Below are 21951 nucleotides of genomic sequence, written 5' to 3'. Positions count from 1 at the left end.
CTGTGGTGACGCACAGGGCTCAGAGCCCCTGGTCAGTGAAGGTGTCCCCTGACCGGCCTTGCTGTCCTCGGGCACAGCGTGGAGGGCTTCGGGGAGGCAGCACCTTCTGGGGGGCACTGGAGGGCTATGCCCTGTCCGGCACCTGGCCCACGTCCCCACCAGGTGGCTGAAAGACAGAATGGGGCTAGCCATCTCTCAGAGCGCTCCTGACACCGCCTCTTCTTTGGCGTGGGGAAGGAGCGTCCTAGGCGGCCGCAGGGTCCGGGAGCGCAGGCTGGGGCTTGGGGTCTTTGGGGCTCCCTCACAGCCTGCTCATTCCCGCCCCTTGTCATGGTCTGGGCACAGGACATCTGCCTCAAAATGGCCTTCATGAAGAGTGTGGTGCAGGTCACCGACGCCGTCAAGAACATCAAGGACCTGGAAGACTTCCAATTTGCCCCAAAGGCGACCCTTACTGGTATTATCGTGGTAAGCTGGGTCGGGGGGCTTCCTCCATCCTGGGCGGGTTTGGGGGGGTCTCACTCTGCCGACCGGCTTCCCCCTGGTCAGGGGTCCTGAGAGCATCTGAGGCACAAGGCGGCAGGCAGGGGTCTCTGAAGCCCCTCCTGTCTCAGTTCTGCTTTGATCCAGCTGAAGGAGTTCTGGGTATGACATTCGTATGTCCGATAAAGGGTTTCATGGCCAGGAAACATTCCGGAAGCCAGAGCTGAAGACCCTTCCCGTCTTGGGCCCTGATTTGCCCCCGAGGTGGCTGGTTCAGGGCTGGGAGACAGAGGCCCACGGGCTCAGCCCTGAGGTTTCTCCATAGGCGGGACCAGGGGACAGGGCTCTGCTGTAAGCAGGACAAAGCTATTTTTGCACAGAACTTTGTTAAGATCTAGAAAGTGTCAACTGTCCAAAGGCAAGAGGAGGTGACAGGGGCCGAGGAGGCTGTGGGGCGACCAATATCCCTCGTCCCCAGGCCTCCCCACTCCCTTGCATGTCTTGGCCCCTGGAAACCGCTCCAGCTGCGTTGGAAGCAGCCTGGACGGAAGAGAGATGTGGGTAGAACAGGAGGCGCTGAGAAGGAAACAAACATTCATTAGGTTCCTGCTCGGGGCTGAGAGCTACACGCGCGTGTAATTTCATGCCAGTCTGGCCCAGCCCTGTGAACCAGGCCTCCAAGTCCTCATTTTATACATCAGGGCTCAGGCGGGGGAAGTGATCTGCCCAAGGCATCAGTAAATGCCAGACCTGAGTGAGAAGCATCGGCACATCTTTGCCCCACTCCTTCCATGAGACTTTGCTGCCTCCCCTAAAATGTCAAAAACCAACTGATGGTAACAAGAATGGAGGCGGTATGGGGTGTTAGAGCCCCTCATACAATGTCAGGTCCTCCTGGCTCTAACCCTGGGAGTGCAGCTGCCATCGTGGTCACTGTTGGCCCAAGCCACTCTCTTGCCCATCCTGAGACTCTGGGTGGCTTGACGGCTCACTGCCCTACTGTCTGGGCAGGCGATCATCAAGGCAGAACCAACTGACAGCCTGGTTTCTCCAGTGCGGACCATGGCCATGGATGCCCTCTCGTACTTGAGGTGAGCTGGGCCCCTAACCAGGCCCCAGGCGCCTCTCTGGGGTGGAGGTAAAGTCTGAGACAACCCCTCAGTGCTTTTTTGGGGAGGTTGCACCTCCTTTGCCCTCCCTTGCCTTTGTAGCTGGAGTCTTGGGTGGCAGCTCCTGGGGCAGTGGGTCTTCCTAGGAGATGGGGGTCTGCTTCCACCTGCTCTTTTTTTTTAATAATTATCAGCAGTATTTCAAGTTGGGCCCTTCTCCTTGGATTGGGAGGTGAATGGCAGGTGGGTGGGTTGTTCTTTGGTCCATCAGGGGATGTTTTGAGCTAGAAATCACACAGTGACACAGACTAGCACAGCCAGGAGATGGCATCCTTCAAGTCGGGTTGGGCTCAGTCAAGAAGTCTGTTTATTGATACGGTATTGATACAGTTAATACAGAGTAATAGAATGCCTGATGGTTGCCTTCCTGGAATTGTCCATCCACTGGTGGGGCAGGGGGAGTGGGAAGAAGTTAGGCATTTGTAAAATGAGTATTTGAAGTCGCTGGGTCGTTGCTAGGAATTCTTCTATTGGAGCAGATTCATATTCATATTCATATTCGGCACATAGCAGGACTATGTGTTGCTTTAAAAGGATGCACAGATTTTATTTTATTTATTTATTTTTGGCTGTGTTGGGTCTTTGTTGCTGCGTGCGGGCTTTCTCTAGTTGCGGTGAGCGGGGGCTTCTCTTGTTGCAGAGCATGGGCTCTAGGTGTGCGGGCTTCAGTAGTTGTGGCATGTGGGCTCAGTAGTTGTGGCTCGTGGGCTCTAGAGCGCAGGCTCAGTAGTTGTGGTGCACGGGCTTAGTTGCTTCGCGGCATGTGGGATCTTCCCGGACCAGGGCTCGCACCCCTGTCCCCTGCATTGGCAGGCGGATTCTTAACCACTGTGCCACCAGGGAAGCCCTAGGCAGATTTTAAATAAAATTCACATACATCTGTTTAGGGACTTGGAGATAAGAAACGCATACACAAGAAATTATAGGTCAGAGCTGAGTATTTGTAGGTGAACCACAAAGGAAAAAATCTAAGACCAAAAAGGGGGCTACTAACAAGTTGTGATTCAGCTGATGGGCTGTCAAGGGGCTTAGTGTGAGAGTTGGCTTTTGACTTTTGACCTGGGCTTAAAAAAAATTACTGGATTTGGGAAGGAGCTGGAGGTCCCAGCAGGGTGAAATACAGGAGGCACAATAGAGCCGATGGGGAACCTGTAACAATTCCAACACCCTGCCCCACCGCAGACCTTTAAATGAGGATTCCTGGAGCCAGGCATGGCCCCTGGGCCCCTTAGAAAGCCCTCCTATGAGTCTAATGTGCACGTAGGCTTGAGATCTATCTATGACGAGGACAGAAAGAGAGAATGGGCTAGTGTGCATCAAGCAGCTAGCTACCAGCCCCGAAGGTTTATGAAGACACACGTGGCTGGGCTCCACGCCTGAGTTTTTGATTCAGTAGCTCTGAGGTGGAGCCACAGCATTTGCGTTTCTAATAAGCTCCAAGGTGCTGCTGCTGCTGGCCCAGGTATTACAGTTGAAAACCCCTGGGCCGGGACCAGCCTGGCAGGCAGAGCCTCTGGTTGTGGTTCAGTGAGGACCGGTGGAATGGTTCTGAATAGGAGAGGGGGAGGCTCACAGCAGGCAACAAGGAGAGGGGTGGCCTCGGACCCCTGCGTCTCCCGCTCAATCACAGACAGTCCCTGGCCACCGGTGGGTGGAGCCGGGGCCCTTGGGGAGAGATGGTGGCCTGAACCCCCAACCAGAGAAGCTGGCCTCTCCCTCATTCTGTGACATGCCTCCACACCCCAGACTGGGCAGAGGGTGGCAGGGTCTCACCTCTGTACCGACCACTCCTCTTGTCACTTCTTTCCCTAGCAAACTGAAGCCTTTCTACTCCACAGAGGAAAACAGTGAGCTGGTGGATATTAGTATACGTTCTGTCATTTCTCTCCAGCCCCCAGGAGAAAACAATGAGTCCATTAAGGTAGGTCCCTCTGGGCCACCTCATCTTCTGGGTCAGGACTTAGAAGTTTACATTAACATGAGCAGTGCCGAGAGCCTCCCATCCTGAACCTGTGAGTGGTCAGAGGCAGCAAAGTGCAGCAGGCTCTATCAGTAAGTGTAAGGTGATGCTAGCTGCTGTAACAGATAAACTCCGAGATCTTCATGGTTTTACAAGATGAAAGTGTATTTGTCACTCAAGTGAAGTCCAGTTGGCAGCAGCGGTGGAGAGGGGGCTGCTTTGTGCAGTTCTTCAGGGACCCGGGCTGACAGAGGTCTCACCGTGTCCAGTGCATGGCTCCAAAGGTCCCTGTGGGTAGTGATAGCCAGCTTGAGAGAGAGGGTCTGGAGGATTAATGAGCTGTGTTGCCTGCCTGCCATTGGCCAGAACTCAGTCACGTGGCTCCACCTAGATGCAAGGGGTCCTGGGAAATGTAGTCCCTGACTGCATGGCTGCTTCCCAATAAGGCTGTGGAAAAGCAGGACAAATCTTTTGTGGACAGGGAGCCATCTGTGTCTCAAGGTCCTGGCCCTGGATGAGGGGTCAGGAGGACTGGGCTCCAGGAATTCGGTTTCCTCCTTTGCAAAATGGGCTCCTCTTGAGGTTGTCTTATACGCCGCATGAGAAGCTACGTATAAGGAACTCAATCTGAGCAGAAATCAAAGGGCGGTTATCAGACCGTCTCACACTACTTCACCCTGGTGTGGACCGGCACAGAGTCCTGGTGGGTGGCTGTGTGAGCCCCCATTGCTGCCCAGTTCTCCCGTCTCTTGGCCACAGACCCTGCTTGTGAAGGCCCTGCGTGCCCTGGAGCAGCTGACGGAGGGCCTCGTGCAGAGGCAGCTGGACCCCAAGGGGCTGCAGGAGACGGTGCACGGGAGTTGCCTGGCAGAGGGCCAGGAGCCAGGGAGGGCCGCCCCTCCCAGAACACTGGCCTGAGGGCCGGACTCTCAGTGGGAAACAGGGGTATGCGTTAAAAATTGATTTGGTAATTTTGTTTAGATAAAAACTTCAAACTGGCTGAAAAGTTGTGAGAATACTGCAAAGAACTCCTGTATACCTTTCACCCAGATCCACGATTCTTAAATATTTTTTTAATATTTATTTGTTTATTTATCTATCTGTTCGGCTGCGTTGGGTCTTAGTTGTGGCATGCGGGATCTTCATTGCCGCGTGTGGGATCTCCCTTGCGGCATGTGGGATCTTTAGTTGCGACATGCGGGCTCTTTTTTTTTTTTTTTTTTTTTAGTTGCAGCATGTGAACTCTTAGTTGCGACATGTGGGATCTAGTTCCCTGACTAGGGATCGGACCCGGGCCCCCTGCATTGGGACCTTGGAGTCTTAGCCACTGGACCACTGGGGAAGTCCCCAGATCCATGATTCTTAATATTTTGTGACATTTTCTTTTTCTCTCTCTCTCTTTTTTTTCTCATTACACACACACACACACACACACACACACACACACACACAGCATTTTGAATCATGGAGTTAGCTGTAGACATCAACAACAAGAATGTTCTCATATAACAACACAATGTTCAAAATCAGGAAATTTAACAATGATACCATGCTATATTCTAATCTACATTCTGTACTCATATTTCACTAACTGTCCCAATTATGTCCTTTACAGTTATTTCCTCCCAGACCCAGGATCTACTCTGGATTATGAATCACATTTCATCGTCATGTGTCTTTAGTCTTTCTCCATCAATCTGGAACAATTTCTCAGTCTTTGTCTTTCATAATCTTGGCATTTTTGAAGGGTGCTGGGAGGGTTTTTAAAAAAAAATTAGATTGTTTGCTTTCTTATTATTGATTTTTCAGAGGTTGTATATATTCTGGAAACAAGTCCTTTGTCAGATATATGATTTGCAAATATTTTCTCCTGGTCTGTGACTTGCCTTTTCATTAACTTCACAGTGTCTTTTGAAGAGCAGAAGTTTCTAATTTTGATGAAGTCTAATTTATCATTTTTTTCTTTTATGGATCATGCTTTTGGTGTCATGTCTAAGAAATCTTTGCCTAACTCAAGATCACAAAGATTTTCTCCTAGTTTTCTCCTAGAACTTGGTAGTTTCAGGTTTTACAATTAAGTCTGTGATATATTTTGAGTTGTTTTTAAATATGGATCAAAGTTTATTTTAATTTTTTTTTTTGCATATGGATAACCAGTTGTTTCAGCACCATTTGTTGGAAAGACTGTCTTTTCTCTATTGCATTACCTTTGCATCTTTGTCAAAAATCAATCGACCATATATGTGTGGGTCTATTTCTGGACACCTATTCTGCACTACTGATGTTTTTGTCTGTCTTTACACCAATGTCATCCTGTCTTGATTACTACAATATTATATAATAAGTCTTGGAATCAAGAGCAGAGAGTATAAGTCCACCGACTTTGTTCTTTGCTGCTATACCCCACAAATATTGATATGTTGTGTTCTAATTTTACTTTAGTTCAAAGTGCATTTCAATTTCTCTTTCACTTCTCCTTTGACTCATGGATTGTCTAGAAATTTCTAAATATTGGAGAGTTTTCCAGAGATCTTTATGGTTTTATTTCCTGATTTAACTCCATTGTAGTCTGAGGACTTACTTCGTATAATTCAAATTCTTTTAAATCGACTGAGACTTATTGTGTTGCCCGGGTACGGCCTATCTTGGTGAATGTTCTGTGTGTACTTGGAAAGTATTCTGCTGCATTGGGTGGTGTGTTCCTAAATATCATTTGGCCAAGTTGGCTGGCAGTGTTGTCCAAGTTTTCTATATCCTTTCTGATTTTGTCTTCTTTTTTTAAAAAATAAATTTATTTATTTAATTAATTAATTTATTATTTTTGGCTGCGTTGGGTCTTCATTGCTGCACGCGGGCTTTCTCTAGTTGCGGCGAGCGGGGGCTACTCTTTGTTGCGGTGCGTGGGCATCTCATTGCGGTGGTTTCTCTTGTTGTGAAGCACGGGCTCTAGGCGTGCGGGCTTCAATAGTTGCAGCATGCGGGCTCAGTAGTTGTGGTGCACGGGCTTAGTTGACCCGCGGCATGTGGGATCTTCCCGGACCAGGACTCAAACCCGTGTCCCCTGCATCGGCACCACAAGGGAAGCCCCTGATTTTGTCTTCTTGATCATCAGTTACCAAGAAAGAGGTACTGAAATCTCTATCATTGTGGATTTGTTTATTTCTCCTTTCGGTTCTATCAGTTTTCGCTTCGTGTTTTGTTAAGCTGTGTTAATAGGTGCATGAACATGTAGGCCCTGGGGTGCAGGGTGGGCTGTGCTCCTGGCCTTTTTACCTCCAGGCAAACATCTGGAACAAAGGCAAACACATCAGCCAAGCAGCTTCTTGGTGAGGATGCAGGCCGCCCTCTCTTTGCTCACAGCCTCATCTCCCTGGTGGGGCGGGGGGGTGGGGGTGGGCTGGGAAGAAATCAGAAGTATCTGGAACCTCCCACAGCTTTGAAAGTCACACTCTGAGTGGGAAAGACAAGGAGAGCAGTGGTGGCCAGGAAAGGGCTGGCCTCAAGATTTGAACGTCCCCTTCTGTGTTCCGGGCTCTCCCCACAGCTCCTGGAAAAGTGGATCTTGTCGGAGAAAGAATGGGAGCGGGAGAAGGCGATCAACCTCCACCTCCATCTCATGCAGATCTACGTCCAAAGCGTCGGTGTCTGCGTGAGTCCAGGAGCCCCTGACCCCCCAGCCTGCCGCCCTGACACCCACAGGGAAATGCCTGTCTCTATGCCAGAAGAGGAAACACTTTTGAAATCAAGTTCTGCCCCCCAGAGAGTCCCTTGGGAAGAGGCTGCCTCACTTGGGAATGGCGAAGGAGACCCTGGGAGATGCTGGCCCTGGGGCTCGGGGGCGGTGAGGAAGAGGGTGGGCCGGGTTTGGTGTGGCTCCGGGTTCTGTGGGGCCTGAGGTTCACACGGGGTGAGGACTCTGTAAGGAAAAGGGGTACACAACTATGAATACCATACTGCTTAGGAAAGTGAGTATTTACTTAGAATGAGAAAATAAATCACTACAAAATCACAAATTTCACAAAGCTTGACAAATACCACTAACATCACGAAATCTAGAAAAGCAACAAGGTCTTTTGTTGATCGAGCACGTGACCCAGCTCCATGAGACCTCTCTTCCTACATTTGTTGGCCTCATACTCTTTGACTGTCTGGTCATCAGGGATGGCGTTGGCAGGAGGACGATGGTGTCCTGGGGCTGGGGTGTGGGGACAGGACTCGCATCTCGGGGCTGGTGAAGAGTGAGAACCAGGTGGGCAGGACTCCAGTCCTGGAGCACCATTCAGGTGGGACCCAGGCCCAGTAAAGCGAAGCTGGGGCCAAGACTAGTGCTAAGTAACATTTGAGGCCAGGTCCTGTGCCGAGTGCATCACCTGGATTCTCTGTCGCAATTCTCAGGGCATTCCCTGCAAGAAGGGGCACCATGATCATCTCTGATTTACAGATAAGGAACAAGAGGACCCGAGGCTAAGAACCTACCCACGTCACACAGCTAGCGAGCGGGGAAGTCCAGAGTTGAAGCCAGGGCTCATTGATAGGAACGAGGCGGGTTGTGTAGGAACAATAGCACCTGGGCCCGGCCTGACAGGGTGCGTCCTGGGCAGACTCCTCAGATCTTGGCTGCTTGGCCTCCCGGGGCCCAGCTGTGGGGCCTGGGGATGGAAGCTTGGGCTTCCCAGACAGGGGTGCTTTCAGAGCAGGGTTCACCCTCTCTGGCCACTGGTCGCACTGCCCTCGGTGTGCTCGGCTGGACAGAGGGTGTGAGCCTTGAGGTCTCCCGTCCCTCAGATCCCTCTGCAGCTGGGGCAGTTTGGCACCCTGGTCGGACTCATCGCCCCATGCACCTGTGACTCGCACAGAAGAACCCGCCTGGCCTCCGTGGATGTCCTTTCCAGCCTCCTGGATCTTCATGGTATGGCGAGGGCGGGTCATCAGGACCAGCCTCTGCAGGCCGGGAGGTGGAGGGGGCGCTGACACCAGGGGTGTCGCCTATGGGGCTCTCCTGGAGGGGAGTGTGGTCTCTCTGTGTAGACAAACAAGGGTGACCAGCAGGAATGGCGGAGGGGGTCCACAGCTCACTGGGAAGCCATGGAAGCTTCTGGAAGGAAAGGCTCACTGGGTCACCTCGACTCACTGAGGGCATGTGCTGGGCACTGAGGGGCCCCAGTGGGACAGGGTCAGCTCACAGATACCAAGGATGCGGCAGAACTGGCCAGAGATGAGCCCAGAGGAGAATGCAGTGGGGAGACCTTCAGACGGGGAGAGTTGACCTCTGGGGTGGCAGCTGGAAGCTGGCAAAGCATCCATCTGAGCTGTGCACAGAGGTGGTTTGAGGGGCATGACAAGGCCTCCGTCACCTGGATAGGCACCTTCCTCCAGATGCGGGTCAAGGAGCTGGAGGACAAGGTGACAGAGCTGTGGCTGCGTCACCTGGGGCCTGCGGCTGCCTGGTGCACCCAAGCTAGAGGGCCGGGCAGGGGCCCAGCCTCGCTTGCTGAGGATTCTCCAGCCCCACCCCCCAAGTCCATGGTTGTAAAGAGGAGGAGGAAGTAGGGTTCTAGAACAAGAAAGAATATGTTGAAGGTGACTCGGTCAGTAAGTGGACGATGGGCTGGAGGCCTGAGGCTCGCTCTCCTGGAGCACAGCCCCTCCTGAAAATCGGATAAAATCCTGGAAGGGACCAGAGGATGCGTTGGAAGGGGTGCTGAAGGTTTAACCTACCCAGCGTCCGCTTGGGCAAGAGAAGGGGTGTGCAGCGGGGTGAGGGCAGGAGGTCCATGAGGGCCGAGCTGCCCGGTGATGCCCCACCCCTCCCCAGGTGGCGGAGATCCTGGGCGCCATCCTGGTGCACCTGCCGGTAGTGGATCACCCGGAGGTGCGGCGCCTCGTCATCGAGGGCATCCTTCTGCTGGCGCACTACCACCAGGAGACCGTCCTCACGTCACTCCTGCGGCAGCCCCTGCCCATGGAGAGGTGGGTGCCCTGGGTGTGGGGTCACCCAGACTGTGCCCGACTCGCCACCACCGACGTGTCCCAGAAGACCGGGGCCCGTCCGACCCTGGGGTGGGTCAAACCCTCTCCTTGCGTCTCCGTGGGAGGTGCAGCCTCTGGGAACCTCGGACCCGGAGGCTCAGCATTACAGCTCCATCCTATCAAGCTGGAGTTCGGATCCCATGGCGTCTTACATGTCCTGGTCACCGGCTCTGGGCTCTCACCTCTGCAGCCCTTTCCTCCCTGAGGGGGCCAGAGCTCCGGGCCGGATAGACCACAGGACATGGGCCCCAAGGCCTGAGCAGGCCACTGGAGAAGCTCCGCTCTGTCCTTCCTCCTTTCCAAATGGGGCCCTGAGAGGGAAGTGACTAGTCCAGGTGCCCAAGGGATGAAATGACAGAGCCTCAGGCCCCTCAGGTGGCCTCACAGTAAAGCAGTGCAAACCCTCCTTCTTGCGTCATTTTGATGAACAGTGCCCAGTCCCTGTGTCTCTGCCACAGCACCGCACAGGCAGCTGGTAGGATCTCACCAGTCTGGGGAGTGAGTGCGCTGGGATGGAACTGGAATTCCCTGGGGAGGGCCCAGAAAGGGGTGGGCAGGCATCCCCAGAGCAGCAGAGACCAAGGAGCAAAGGGCAGCCTTGAGACTTGGTGGAGAGAGACGTGGCAGATGGCACAGAAGATGCTGTGAGCAGAGAAAGAAGTTTCGAGCACAGGTGTCAGATCCAGAATCTCCCGGGCTGCCCTGTGTGAAATGCGGGCCTGGCTCTGCCGTGGAGCTGCTTCTCATGAGGTCAGCCCTGCCCCGGGTCCAGGTAGGATGGCAGTGCCATGCAGGTGGCTTGACTGAAGGAGAGTTAGCCCCTCTCAGAGCAGTGCTGAGTGGGGCCTCTGGCTGGCTGGCTTTCACTGTATTGGTTAGCTATCACTGTGTAACAAATTGCCACCAACTTGGGAGCTTGGAACAACAGCCATTTATCATCTCCTGGTTTGTGTGGTCAGGAGCCTGGGCTCAGCTGAGCTGGGGCCTTTGCTCAGGGTCTCAAGCCCGAGTCAAGGTGTTGGCCGGGCTGTGTTCCTTTCTGGAGCCCAGGTCCTCCTTCAAGCTCACGTGGCTGTTTCTTGAGTTATAGGACTGAGGTCCCCACTTTCTTGTTTCCTTACACTCCTATGTCTTCTTTCCGAGAAGTTGTTGTGAATGAGCGTGTTGTGCCCACCCTTCCATTCAATTCCTGCCACCAGGCCCCTGCCACATCTCTCCTTCCCCCCCGCCCCCAACAAAACTCACCTCCGCACTTGTGTATTTGGTTTTGTGGATTCAAATAGGCAGGCTGATACTGCTGGACTCCGGTTTTAGACCTTCAGAGCCCACCAGACCCCACCTGCCTGTACCTGTGCACAGAGGCTCATTGCACCACTGTCCTGGGAACCCTCCCCTTCTCAGCAGGGCCGTGGGCTTGGACTTGGGGATCAGGAAGCCCGCTTCAAGTTGTAGCCTGGCATGTTACCTGACCTCCGTGGGCCTCATTTCCTCTTCTATGGAAATGGAGATGAAGGCACCTTCCACACAAATGTGTTGGGAGGAGTAAGTGATGCACATCAGCAAGCTGCCTGGTGCCCGCCTGACACACCTGGGCACTGGGAGGCTATGACCGGACATGTCCACAAAGTCATCACACAGCAGGCCCGGTGGGGACTCCCGGGGTCACCTAGCAGCAGAGCTGGGGCTCCAGAGAGGGGCTGTGGCTTCCCCAGGAGTACCGTGGGCAGAGGCGTGTCTCTGAGCGTGGAGTCGGGACTGGGCTTCCGGTTGTGCAGTCTTTGGCGGCTCACTCCACCTCCTTGAGATCCAGTCTTCAGAGTCCAGCCCCTGCTCAGGGGGCCTCCTGGGAGTCCACAGGGGCTCTGACCTGCCAGGGCACATGGCCCCAAACCCACAGGCCTTGTCCCCTGTCTCTGGCTAGCCCCCTGACGGAGGTGTGACTGACTGTGGCTGAGAACTTGCCCTTGGCCCGGACGATGCTACACGCGCTGATGGGTCGGCTGCAGTCGAGGTTCACGCCCAGGGCCGACGCCACCTCCAAGGCTGACATCTGGCACCTGGCCGCAGTGGACCCTCTGATGGTGAGTCACGGGGCGGGCCCTCCTTGGGGCCTCAGTAGGAGTCTTCCTGCCTCCCACCCTTCTATCTGCAGACCCTGTGCACCATCCACCTTCTTACTGAGAAGATGGACCAGGATGACAAGCTCCTGGACCTCTTCCCGGACCTTGTCTACACCCTCCTGCTGCAGCTCAGCAGCAGCCAGGGGCCGGAGGCCATGTCGCCCGTCCTGAAGACGTGGAGGCTCGTCCACATGGGGACCCTCCCTGAGGAGATCAACCTGCAAAGGTGCTCCTGAGGGTGGGAGCATGCATGGGGTGTAAGGCAGAGGGCCTGGGCTGGACACAGCCTCTTAGAAGTCACTGGACTCCAAGCGTCACCTCCACCCAGAGGCCCTCATCTTCCCCTCCTGGTGGGGAGAACTTTCTGGAAGCTGATCTTACGATCTTCCTTCCCATGAGTCCAGCACGGTGTGGTTTTCAGAGTTTGCAGACCACCGTCTCACAAGATTGCTCTTGGCCCCTTGACCGAGGCCCTGCCTATGCTGGGTGCCCCTTCACAGACCTGGGTGCGGAGCTTACCTGTCTGAGGTTCTGTGGGTGCTCCCGGCGGGGTAGCCGCGTCCTGATGGGGCCCTGCCTTCTTCCAGGATCACGATCAAATCCATGCAGCTTTTGTTCCGGAAACTCAACAGCGAGCCGCTGCTTCGCACCCTGGAAGAGCAGGGCGTGTGGACACTCCTGGAGAGCAGCTCCACATTCCTGCAGGGAGCGAGCCTGCTGGCCAGGTGGGCGTCCGGCTCCCCAGGGCTCCACGTCCTTGATGGAAGGTCTGGGTCGTGGCTGAATGCCTCACTCCGGGGGATTGCCATGTTGACCTGCATCCCAGGCCCTGGGTGGCAGGAGGGTGCAGGGCAGAGGGAATCTCTTCTTCCAGCCCTTCCTGCTCCAAGGCAAGAAAGTGAGGTCCGAGGTGGGTGGGGATGCCCAAGGCCACACGGGGCTCCTGAGCTGGGCCAGGATGGCAGGACTGGGAGTTCCTTCTCGGGGTCTGAGCTCTCCTGAGTGGCCCTCATTCTGGTGCCCTTTTATGAAGAGCAGATGGAGAGTCAGTACTTCAGTGACCCCCTGGCCTAGGAGCTCTGCCCCCTGGGCGCCCTGCTGCAGAGCAGCTGTGCCCGGCAGGAGCCGCGAAGTCCCCACTGCGGTGCTGTCCCTGCAGGCTGTGCGTGCAGAACGCCGAGGGCTACCGGCAGAGGCTGCCGGAGCTGGTGCTCAGGGGCATGGCCTCGGAGGCCCTGAGCTATCGCATCAGCAGCACGGCGGTCTGCGTGGAAGTGAGGCCACGGTGCCGGCGCGGAGGGCTGGGCGGGCGGGGCGCGCCGGGGTAGGGTGGGGTGGGGTGCTGGGTGACCCCCGGGCTGTCCTGGGGGCTCATCTCAGGGCAGGCGCACAGGCTCTGAGTCAGGGGTCGGGGTGGGGCGGGTGGGCAGGCAAACATCCCTCATTTGTGTGTTCGTTCACTCATTCACTCCTTCATTCGTTCATCACATGAATAATTCAGGGCGGGCACTGTGGGGAAAGAGGGGCTGAGACCCGGCCTGTGCCCTGAAGCATGGCAGCCAAGGGATGTGTGACGTGGTGAGTGCCAGCGACACCCGGGGGCCAGAGGAGGTCTTCCCTGGGGAAGGCCTTGCAGGAGGGCTCTGAGCGGTGAACCAGGCTTTGCCAGGCAGGAAGGCCGGGAAGGGAGTCAGAGCCACTGGGGCCCAGCTACCCTTCCATGCAGCTGGGGCACTTATGGGGTCCTGAGCGAACTGGCCAGAAACCTTTTAGGAGAAATTTTCTTGGCTGCCTGATGCCCAGTATGTCGTAAGAACCAACCATTGGCCTACTGCAGGGGGTGGCAGACATGTTCTGTAAAGGGCCAGAGAATCAAGTTTCAATTTTGGAGTCACCAATTTGGTGTTAAGTTTTAATAAAACACACTCCTATGTGTGCGTGCACACCCAAGACACACATGCACACACGCATGCCAGAGGGCTCCCTGTAGGCCCGAGCCCCCGGCATTTCGGGTGCTGGGCCAGTAGTGACTCTCTTGAGTCCCAGCTGAGTGGAATCCACGCTTCTTGTGCTTTTCTGCTCAAACACAGTGGGCATGGCTCTTGTGCTCGGTGGCCATTCCCATCATGTTACCTGAAGAAATAAATGACGGATGAGTGTATTAATAGAGGTCACGCTCACCTAGGATTTCCCATGTATTTCCTCATCGGATCCTCACGGCGACCCTATGAGGCAGGTACTGGCGTCGCCCTCTTTTTACAGATGGGGAAACTGAGGCTCAGAGGGGTTGAGGCACTTGCCAGGGTCCCACAGCTGGCAGGCGGAGGAGCCCAGAGCTGGTCCTGGGAGCTGGGGCTCAGAATCCTCTCCTATTCACAGAGAGACAATTCCGCGCCCTGAATGTCATCACACGTCCTGCTTTGTGGCTGAGAAGTGGGCCTCTCTCAGGGGTAATTGTAAAAAGTTCTGCTTTCCAGTTCATGAGTGTCCCGATCCTGTAGCAGGAGAAGCTGCCGGAGCCGGCGGCGCTGATGCGGGAGAAGGGCGTGGACCGGGAGGACGAGGCCCTGCGGGTGCTTTCCCTGTGCGCCCTCGGCAACGTGGCCCTCGGCGCCCCCAAGAAGGTCTGCGGGGCCCGGTGCCCCCGAGAAGGTCTGAGGGGCCGATGCCGGTGTATCCCGGGGAACCCGGCTCGGGCTGATGACTCCCGTGCCCCCCAGGTGAGGCAGTACCGGAAGCTTTTACTGGAGAAGTGCCTGTGCTCCCTGAGGGGGCCCGTGAGCCCCAGCGTGACCACCGAGGGCCTGGAGGCCCTGGCCAAGGCCCTGGCTGAGCTGCGGGAAGGGGACGTGGGGTCCGACTTCCGTGCCGTCTCCGAGCGGTGCAGAGCCTTCTTTGACCACGTGAGTCCGCACTGGAGCCTTGCTCAGCCCTGGCCCTCGTGGGGGCCCCTCAGATGGCTGCTCAGCGGACGGGTGGCCACTTCCAATCCCCTGAAGAAGAGACGCACCCTGGAACAAAAAGGGCTACAAGGTCTGACTTGTTGCTGCTGTTTCCATTGGCTGATCATGGCATCCGATAAAAAATAAAAGATCTTGTTCTAGGGCCCATGGAACCCTTCTCCCCGATTTTAATTCCTCGCAGCCACAAGTGCTCTTTGGACAGCTGCGGCGTGCGACACGGGGACTCCGCTAGGCGGCGGTGGGCAGTCAGATGCAGCGCAGCCCTCACCTAGGGAAGAGAAGGGCACAAACACCAGAATAACGCCCAGTGCCGAGAGCCCTGCAAGAGAGACTCCATCCCGATGGAATGACCCAGAAGGCTTCGCAGGGGCCGAGGCATTTAAGAGGGTCCACCTCTTAATGGCTGTGGTTTTGTTGGGCTTCCTGCTTCCCAAGTTTCAGAAATTGTTTGTCCACCTCCGCTGCAGGAGAGCGAGCTACTGCGTTTAAAAGCCTTCATCCTCTTCGGGAAGCTGGCAAAGGTGGTCAGGATTTCCAAGAAGCATTTCTTCAAAGAGGGAGTGAAGAAAGCCTGGGTCCCCCTCATGCTGCACTGCCAGGACCCCTGCCTCGATGCAGCCCAGGTGAGACACACCTGCGCTTTGTGTATCAAGTCCAGGGCCCGCTGTCCCCAAAAGGAGCACATGCTTTGGGGCTGCCAGCCCGGCTAGCTGGGGTGTCCCCTTCCTCGCTCAGTCTTCCCGAGACCCCAAAGGCCATGATCTGCTGGTTCCTCACGCCAGGCTGGGAAAGGGACCAGTCGAGATGACCCACAAACCAGCTTATTGAGGAATCTGGGCTCTGGGGCAGGGGGAAGCATGGTGGAGTTTCCTTCTTCTCCAGGGGCCTCACCAGCCGCCCTTTCTTCTACCAGATTCTATAAGTTGCTGTCCCTTTTGGGAATTATGACTCGGTCAAGTTTAACACTCCCCTTAAATCTGTCCTCTCTGGCTCCCGGTGGGGCAGGCTTGTGCCGAGGTTGCCGGGAGGGCTGGAGGGTGCCTGGCTTTCCGACCGCTTTTCTCCCCCTTCCCCGAGGCCCAGCTGCTCTGTTGCTTTGGGGTGGGGGGAGGCCCCCACCCCCTCGTTCAGCTGCCGCCTCTCAGGCTAACACTGGCTGCCTGGGGACACACGTGTACGGAGCCCCTCACCCCCCGTGCCGCCCATGACCCTGACCTCTGTCTTGCCTGCTCCCTGTCTCCGTCTGTGGACTGGGGAGGGGATGGTGGGGAGGTGGCTGAGATTAGGGGTGGTCCTGCCACCCCTCAGGAGCCGTGGGGATACAGCTGGCCCCAAACGAGGCGTCCTCAGCAGAGCGTGTTCAACTACTGTCTTAACCCCAGTTCTGGGGCCACGAGGTTAGTCCCCTCAATCTTGCTGCTGAGAGCTGAGGCTTCCACGTAGGGGTGGGGATGGAGGTAGGAAGTGACAGCACACCCAGAAAGGTGACCAAGAGGGTTTAACGAAGGAGCCACAGAGAGGCGAGACCAACACGGCTGGGGGCCCCAGTGGGTGCTGCTGCCCTCCTACTCCCGGGGGAATAGATACCCCAGCCTCCCTCCTGGCCCCCCAGTCAGCATCTTCCCGTGGCCTAACGCCACCAGAGGCCGGAGGCCGGGGAGCTTGTCCTTGCAGGGCACAAGTACAGGAAGAACCGGTGGAGGGGATCTGGGGGGCTGAGAAAGCTCACTCCCATCCTGGCAGTCGCAGCCAGGCCCCTGGCCCCCAGTCTCCTGGAGGGGCGGGTCCCCGGCGGGGCTGCTGAGGGCACCAAGGTGCTGGCTGATGGCTGAGGGGGCGAGTGCGGCTGCACCTGCTCCCAAGGGGTTTTAGTAACTATGCACACAGGCGTGACATGGGCTGGTGGGCTTGGGTCCCAGGCACCCTCCCAGGGCCCACCAGCCTGCCCTTCTTTGGCTCCCTGAGGCTTTTGTGGGCCGCCCTCGAGTTTCCTGACGGAACGCCAGTCCTGGCAGCCCCACCCCTTGTGTGAGCCCCCTGGGTCTGCCTGACACCTCCCCTGCTGTCCTGCCCTGTGTCCCTCTAGGCCTGTGCAGCTACCATGTTTCATTGTGTGCACTTCTGGGGCTGGAAGGCCCTGGAGAGCTCCTCGGACCAAAGTGATGCCATTGCCCCCAAGGACATGACCAGGTTCCAGATAACCCCGTGCTCTGTCTTGATGAGGAAGCTGAGGGGGGATGGCCCCATGGGAGGTGGCCCCCGGGGGCTTGGGGCCTCATCCTGTGACCTTGCGTTCACCTTCTGGACGTGAGGTGTCGAGACCAGCTCTGTCCAGCAGAAAGAGAATGCAAACCACATACCCATTTTTAAGATTTCTGTTGAAAAATGTGAAAAGAAGTGAAACCAAGTTTAATAGTAGATTTTATTTAACCCAGTAGATCCAAATCATCATCATTTCAACATGCAATCAATATAAAATTATAAATGTCATAGTTTACCTTTTTGGGGTAGTGTCTTCAATATCCAGGAGGCACTTTACACTTAATTCAGACTAGCCACATTTCAGGTGCTCAAGGACCATGTGTGGTCAGTGGCTACCATATTGGACAGTGCAGGTTGTGGGCAAATGTAATCTGTCTGGGCCAGAGAAGAATAACTGAAGACTGAAGGTCCTTAAGTTGCTCAGCTACTAATCTGCTGTGTGACTTTGACATGTGCACTTGCCCTCTCTGGGCAGACCCTTCAGCCTCAGACAGATGGGACTGCTCTTTGTGAGCAGCTGGTCTCCAGGATCTCATCCTCCACAGCTCTGGGTGCCACTTGTTTTTTGCAGACTCAGAAAAAGCCTGCCGTTCTCTACAGCTTCTTGCTAGAAACAATGACCTATGTTAAAAGTAACTTGTCAAGGATCAGAATTGCTGCATGTAACCTGGCAGGTGAGCAGGCAAGTGTTTCCTGATGCAGGAGGGGACTTGAAGGCCATCAGGTCAGACCCAGACCTGGAGCAGGGAGACAGGTGTTGGGACCTGGGTTCAGGTGGAAGTCCCCGTCTGTGTGTCCCAAGGAGCTTCCTACATGCCCTGTTCTCAACTAAGCATCCTCAACTAAACCCTCAACAGGGACCCTCATAAGGTGAAACCAAATCTCTCACTGACCTAATATTCGTGTGATGAACATTTCCTGGTTATCATTTTAGGAATCATTATGAAGCAGATGTCTACACATTACCTGAAAAAGCTGGACTTTCCTACATTACGGAACTGTAAGTAATGGAGACTCAAGTATGAGTCAAAAATGAGTCCACTAAGCTCATTTGGGAGCTTAGGGAAACCGCCTGAGGGGGGGAGGCAGCTGACCCTGGTTGTATTGGGGGTAGGGGTGTAACCAGGGCACAGAGAGGTGGATGAACGGGTGGTGGGCTTTCCAGCAAGACGGCTCTGATGGCTCCCTGTGCTTTCTGCCCCCTCCCTGCCACACACATGGATGAAATAACTCGCCCTGATTCCTTTGGCTGATCCACACAGCAGTTGGGTCCTGTGGGTGGTCTTTCTGTCCCTGTTGAAGTAACGGAAGCCCCCAGAGATGGGAGATGTGCGTGGAGACATGGCTGCACCTGCCACCTTCTGAATTCACACACAGGGGGGTGAAGTTCGCAGCCCCTGTGAGCCCCTCGCCCCGCAGTCAGCTCCCCGGGCAGGGCTTTCATCAGCACACCCTGCCCAGGGCAGGCGGCGGGCGCGGGCCTGGCCTCGAGGGTCCCCATCCTCTCCTGATTAAGCTCACTCTCAGCTCTCCAGGAGCTACAGCTGGACTCGGATCCTGGGGTCCGGAGGGCATCCCTGGAGACTCTCAAAATCTTGGATACCTGTAGTCATCACTGGCTTTTGGCTTCACCCGGAGGAATCTCCTAGGTGGTCTGAATACAGAATGTACCTGCCTCTCCCCAGCGTGCCAACCCCACCACAGCGATGCAAACCACTTTTAATTTAGTTTGTAAGAAAAGCATTGTTCTTAAATAATCAGTGTCCCTTTCTTTCCTCCCATTGAAATAAACCTCCCTTGCCATTTGGAGAGCAGATTCCTGACTGTAAGGTGATGTCGCCCCAGAGCCAAGACAGTGGAGCCAAGGGGAACTTCATTCCCGCTTCCCCCGAGTGTGTGTACGTCCGGCAGCTCCTCTCAGCCCAGAGGATCTGGAGCCCCCTTTGTGTCTTCACTGCATTCCAGTTCCACCCATGCGGATGGTGTGTCCATTGCCAGGCACTGTGCTGGGGTAACCAGAGGAGCCCAGCTGCTGTCCGGACTCTGCTTCCAGGGACCCCGCTCTTAAAGGGACAGGAGGCATCTACCAGTGACCATGATACGCATCAGCGTGTGGGAGGGTGGCCGCCAGTGGGGGCAGTGCTGGTGCCGGTGCAGCGCACAGGGAGTGTTCACAGCCAGGAGGTAATCCGGGGGGCTTCAGAGAGGAAGTGACACCACACCATCTACCCTCACCCTTTCCACGTCAGGGCCTGCTGGACCAGGATGGGGAGGGACCCAGCAAGGCCTGGAGCAGAGCCCAGCAGAGGGTCAAAAAGGCGGAATTATCTCCAAGCCCAAGAAACAAGCGGGGGGGGGGGGGGTGGAGAGCAGGGAAACTCTTCCGACACTCAGGCCATCCGCAGAACAGTCTCTGGTTGTCCCCAGAGCAGGTGAAGGTGGGATTTCCAAACCATTCTCACTGCAACTGCCCAAGGCTGTCCCCACCCTGGGCGCCATGGGCGGGAGCACTGCGGAGCAGTCCCGAAATCAGCCTGCACCAGAGGCTTCCCGGAAGCGTGCTCTCACACTGGCGGCTCCCGTGGAATAGACAGTGAAGTTACTTCCTGCCAAGTGATGAAGATCGTTGCTGCCGGAAGACTTGAGTCCCACTGACACTGTTGAAAGGGATGTGCCCTTCGGTACAGGTCCTGGGGGACGCCATACAATTGTAAAATCAGGTCTCTGATCAATTCCCTTAATGCCCCTGCTAAACATTTCCAGATGGTTTATAGACCCAAACTCAGAAAGCAAAAATTTAAGACAATATAGTATTGTCTTAAACCTACCCTAGGTTTTCCTTCAAAAGTAATAGAAGCCAGTAAAAATAAAACATCAACTTTTCTATGTTAAAATATATCTTCTGTATGATAAAATATCATAAAGTTAAATAAGTCACAGATGGAAGAAGTTACTTGCAATTTATATAAAACTAGATTGATTCATATAATTGGATTGGCATACAGAATATGCCCAAATCAGTAATACAGCAAATTGAAAAGCAGTGTCATGAGAGAGTGCTTGAAAAGCCAGTCCCCCCAGGAAGGCATGCAAAGTGCAATGCTGTGCATTTCACACCCACAACGGTGGTGCTGGCTAGTGGCAGCAGTGTGGGGAGATGGGACCTTTTATTACTGCTGGATGGAGTGCAAATGGGATTAGGCATTTGGGAGAGGACTTTGGCAATAATTATGGAAGTTGAAGACGTGACCAAGTCACCTCTGGGTGGAGCTGCAGGTAGATCTGCACATGTGCACAAGGATGGTGGCTGAAGAGTATTCTTAGCAGCAAACACCCAGTGGGACAGTGGGACACACCAGCTACCTAAGGAACTCTACAATGAGACCCATGTTCATCAATCATCTCCTGTCAAATGCAAACACCTCTTGGTGAGACAAAGTTGCACAGTGCATACAGCCCCGAGTTATTTATGTGAAAGTTAAAAACACATACCATTCTGTATAGTTAATGGGGTCCTTTATTGGCAGATCCTATAAATTGGCTAAGAGGATCTAGCCAACTTCCTCTAGGCCCTTCGGCCACACCTTCCTCCACTAGACGATAGAGCGTCACAAACTCAGTTTTCCAGCCTCTGGCAGCTAGGCCTGGCCAGTGAGACTTCACACGACTGCTAGGTGTGGAGGGCGGGGGAGGGAGGCCAGGCACAAGAAGTTTTGGGCAAGGATGATAGTTTTCCTGATGAAGGAGAAACGGGGGTTGTGCTCTTAGGAAGCCGCAGGCATGACGGAAAGGTCTCGAATAGCAGGGCCACACCCATCTGGTCTGAGCCTGAGCCAGCAGTCCCCTGCCAGCCTGTACTGAGGGAAAATGAGCCTCCTGCAAGGTGTAAGGCTCTTGGCCTGGCTCTCAGCTCCAGGCGGTGCAGGCCCTCCCAGTTCACAGGGCTCTGGGCCGAATGTGTCCCCCCAGATTCACAAGTGGAAGCCCTAACCCCCAGTGTGATGGTAGCTGAGACGGGGCCTTTGGGAGGTAATTGGGTTTGGATGAGGTCATGAGGGTGGGGCCCCCATGACAGGATCAGTGCCCTCCTAAGAGACACCAGAGCTCCTCCTCTCTCCACATGACACGGCAAGAAGGTGGCTGTCTGCGGGCCGGGAAGTGGGTCCTCCCAGATCCCCACCGTGCTGGCTCCCTGATCTGTCTTCCAGCCTCCAGAAAGAAACTTCTGTTAAGTACCCAGTCTTTGGTATTTTGTTACGGCAGCCAGAGCTGAGTAAAACACGCAGAAACAAGGTGTGGGTGGAAAGGGTACATCAATACAGGGAGAATGGTCACCTATGGACAGAGGGTGGGAAGGAAAGGTGTGCAACTTAATCTCATCTCTAAACTTTTACTTAAAAAATCCATTACACACAGCAATATATTAACCATTTACTCAGGATGTTGGTACATGGGTTTTGTCACTGTGTTCTGAGTATTTGAAATATTTTATTTAAAAAAGTCACTGTCCAAGGCCAAGTTATAAGGGGGGAATTTATACTTGCAGATCATTGAAATTCCACAAGAGAGAGATGCTAGAACCAGTGAATTGCCAGAGCTCCCTACGTTCCCGGTGTCTACCTTGGCCCATTCCAGTACAAGCCAATAAGCCCTCTGTACCTTATGGTGACCTAGATGAGAAACTGTCTCTACAACTGAAAAAACAAAAACAAGAATTTAAAAATTTTAATGTTATATGTATCAAAAATATAGACAAAATTAAAGGGCATAGAAATTAAAACAATCAAAAAACCAAAAAAAAAAAAAAGTCACTGTGATATCCTATTATAAACAGCTCCAATAAAAATCATGAGGTGTCATGGGTGCTGAGTGGCTACAAGTGTGTTTTGGGACCACCACAGGCCTGTTTATGTTTTCATCTAAAAATACTAAAATGCTAGGAATTACTTCTATGGGTAAGTTGT

At 54.5% G+C, this 21951-nt stretch overlaps 1 protein-coding gene across 1 annotated transcript in view; it reads left to right on the top strand.

The window, feature by feature from the left end:
• Positions 1-21794, top strand: part of MROH2A (maestro heat like repeat family member 2A) — a 46128-nt gene extending 24334 nt beyond the window's left edge. Inside the window, 21 exon segments of the mRNA XM_082396756.1 lie at positions 346-468; positions 1495-1574; positions 3465-3573; positions 4372-4461; positions 7157-7261; positions 8398-8559; positions 8932-9015; positions 9428-9582; positions 11564-11579; positions 11583-11723; positions 11795-11988; positions 12350-12487; positions 12922-13036; positions 14240-14260; positions 14264-14386; positions 14483-14665; positions 15193-15348; positions 16812-16943; positions 17559-17661; positions 17922-17987; positions 18515-21794. Of these exon segments, the coding sequence (XP_082252882.1) occupies positions 346-468; positions 1495-1574; positions 3465-3573; positions 4372-4461; positions 7157-7261; positions 8398-8559; positions 8932-9015; positions 9428-9582; positions 11564-11579; positions 11583-11723; positions 11795-11988; positions 12350-12487; positions 12922-13036; positions 14240-14260; positions 14264-14386; positions 14483-14665; positions 15193-15348; positions 16812-16943; positions 17559-17661; positions 17922-17987; positions 18515-18636 (2418 nt within the window). The 3' untranslated portion in view covers positions 18637-21794.
• The last annotated feature ends 157 nt before the right edge of the window (positions 21795-21951 follow it).

The sequence above is a fragment of the Balaenoptera borealis genome (assembly GCF_965194805.1).
Source record: "Balaenoptera borealis genome assembly, chromosome: 6".
In the NCBI taxonomy this organism is placed as follows: Eukaryota; Metazoa; Chordata; class Mammalia; order Artiodactyla; family Balaenopteridae; genus Balaenoptera; species Balaenoptera borealis.
The sequence above is the reverse complement of the archived record's forward strand: the minus strand, read 5'-3'. Positions and strand labels throughout refer to the sequence as shown.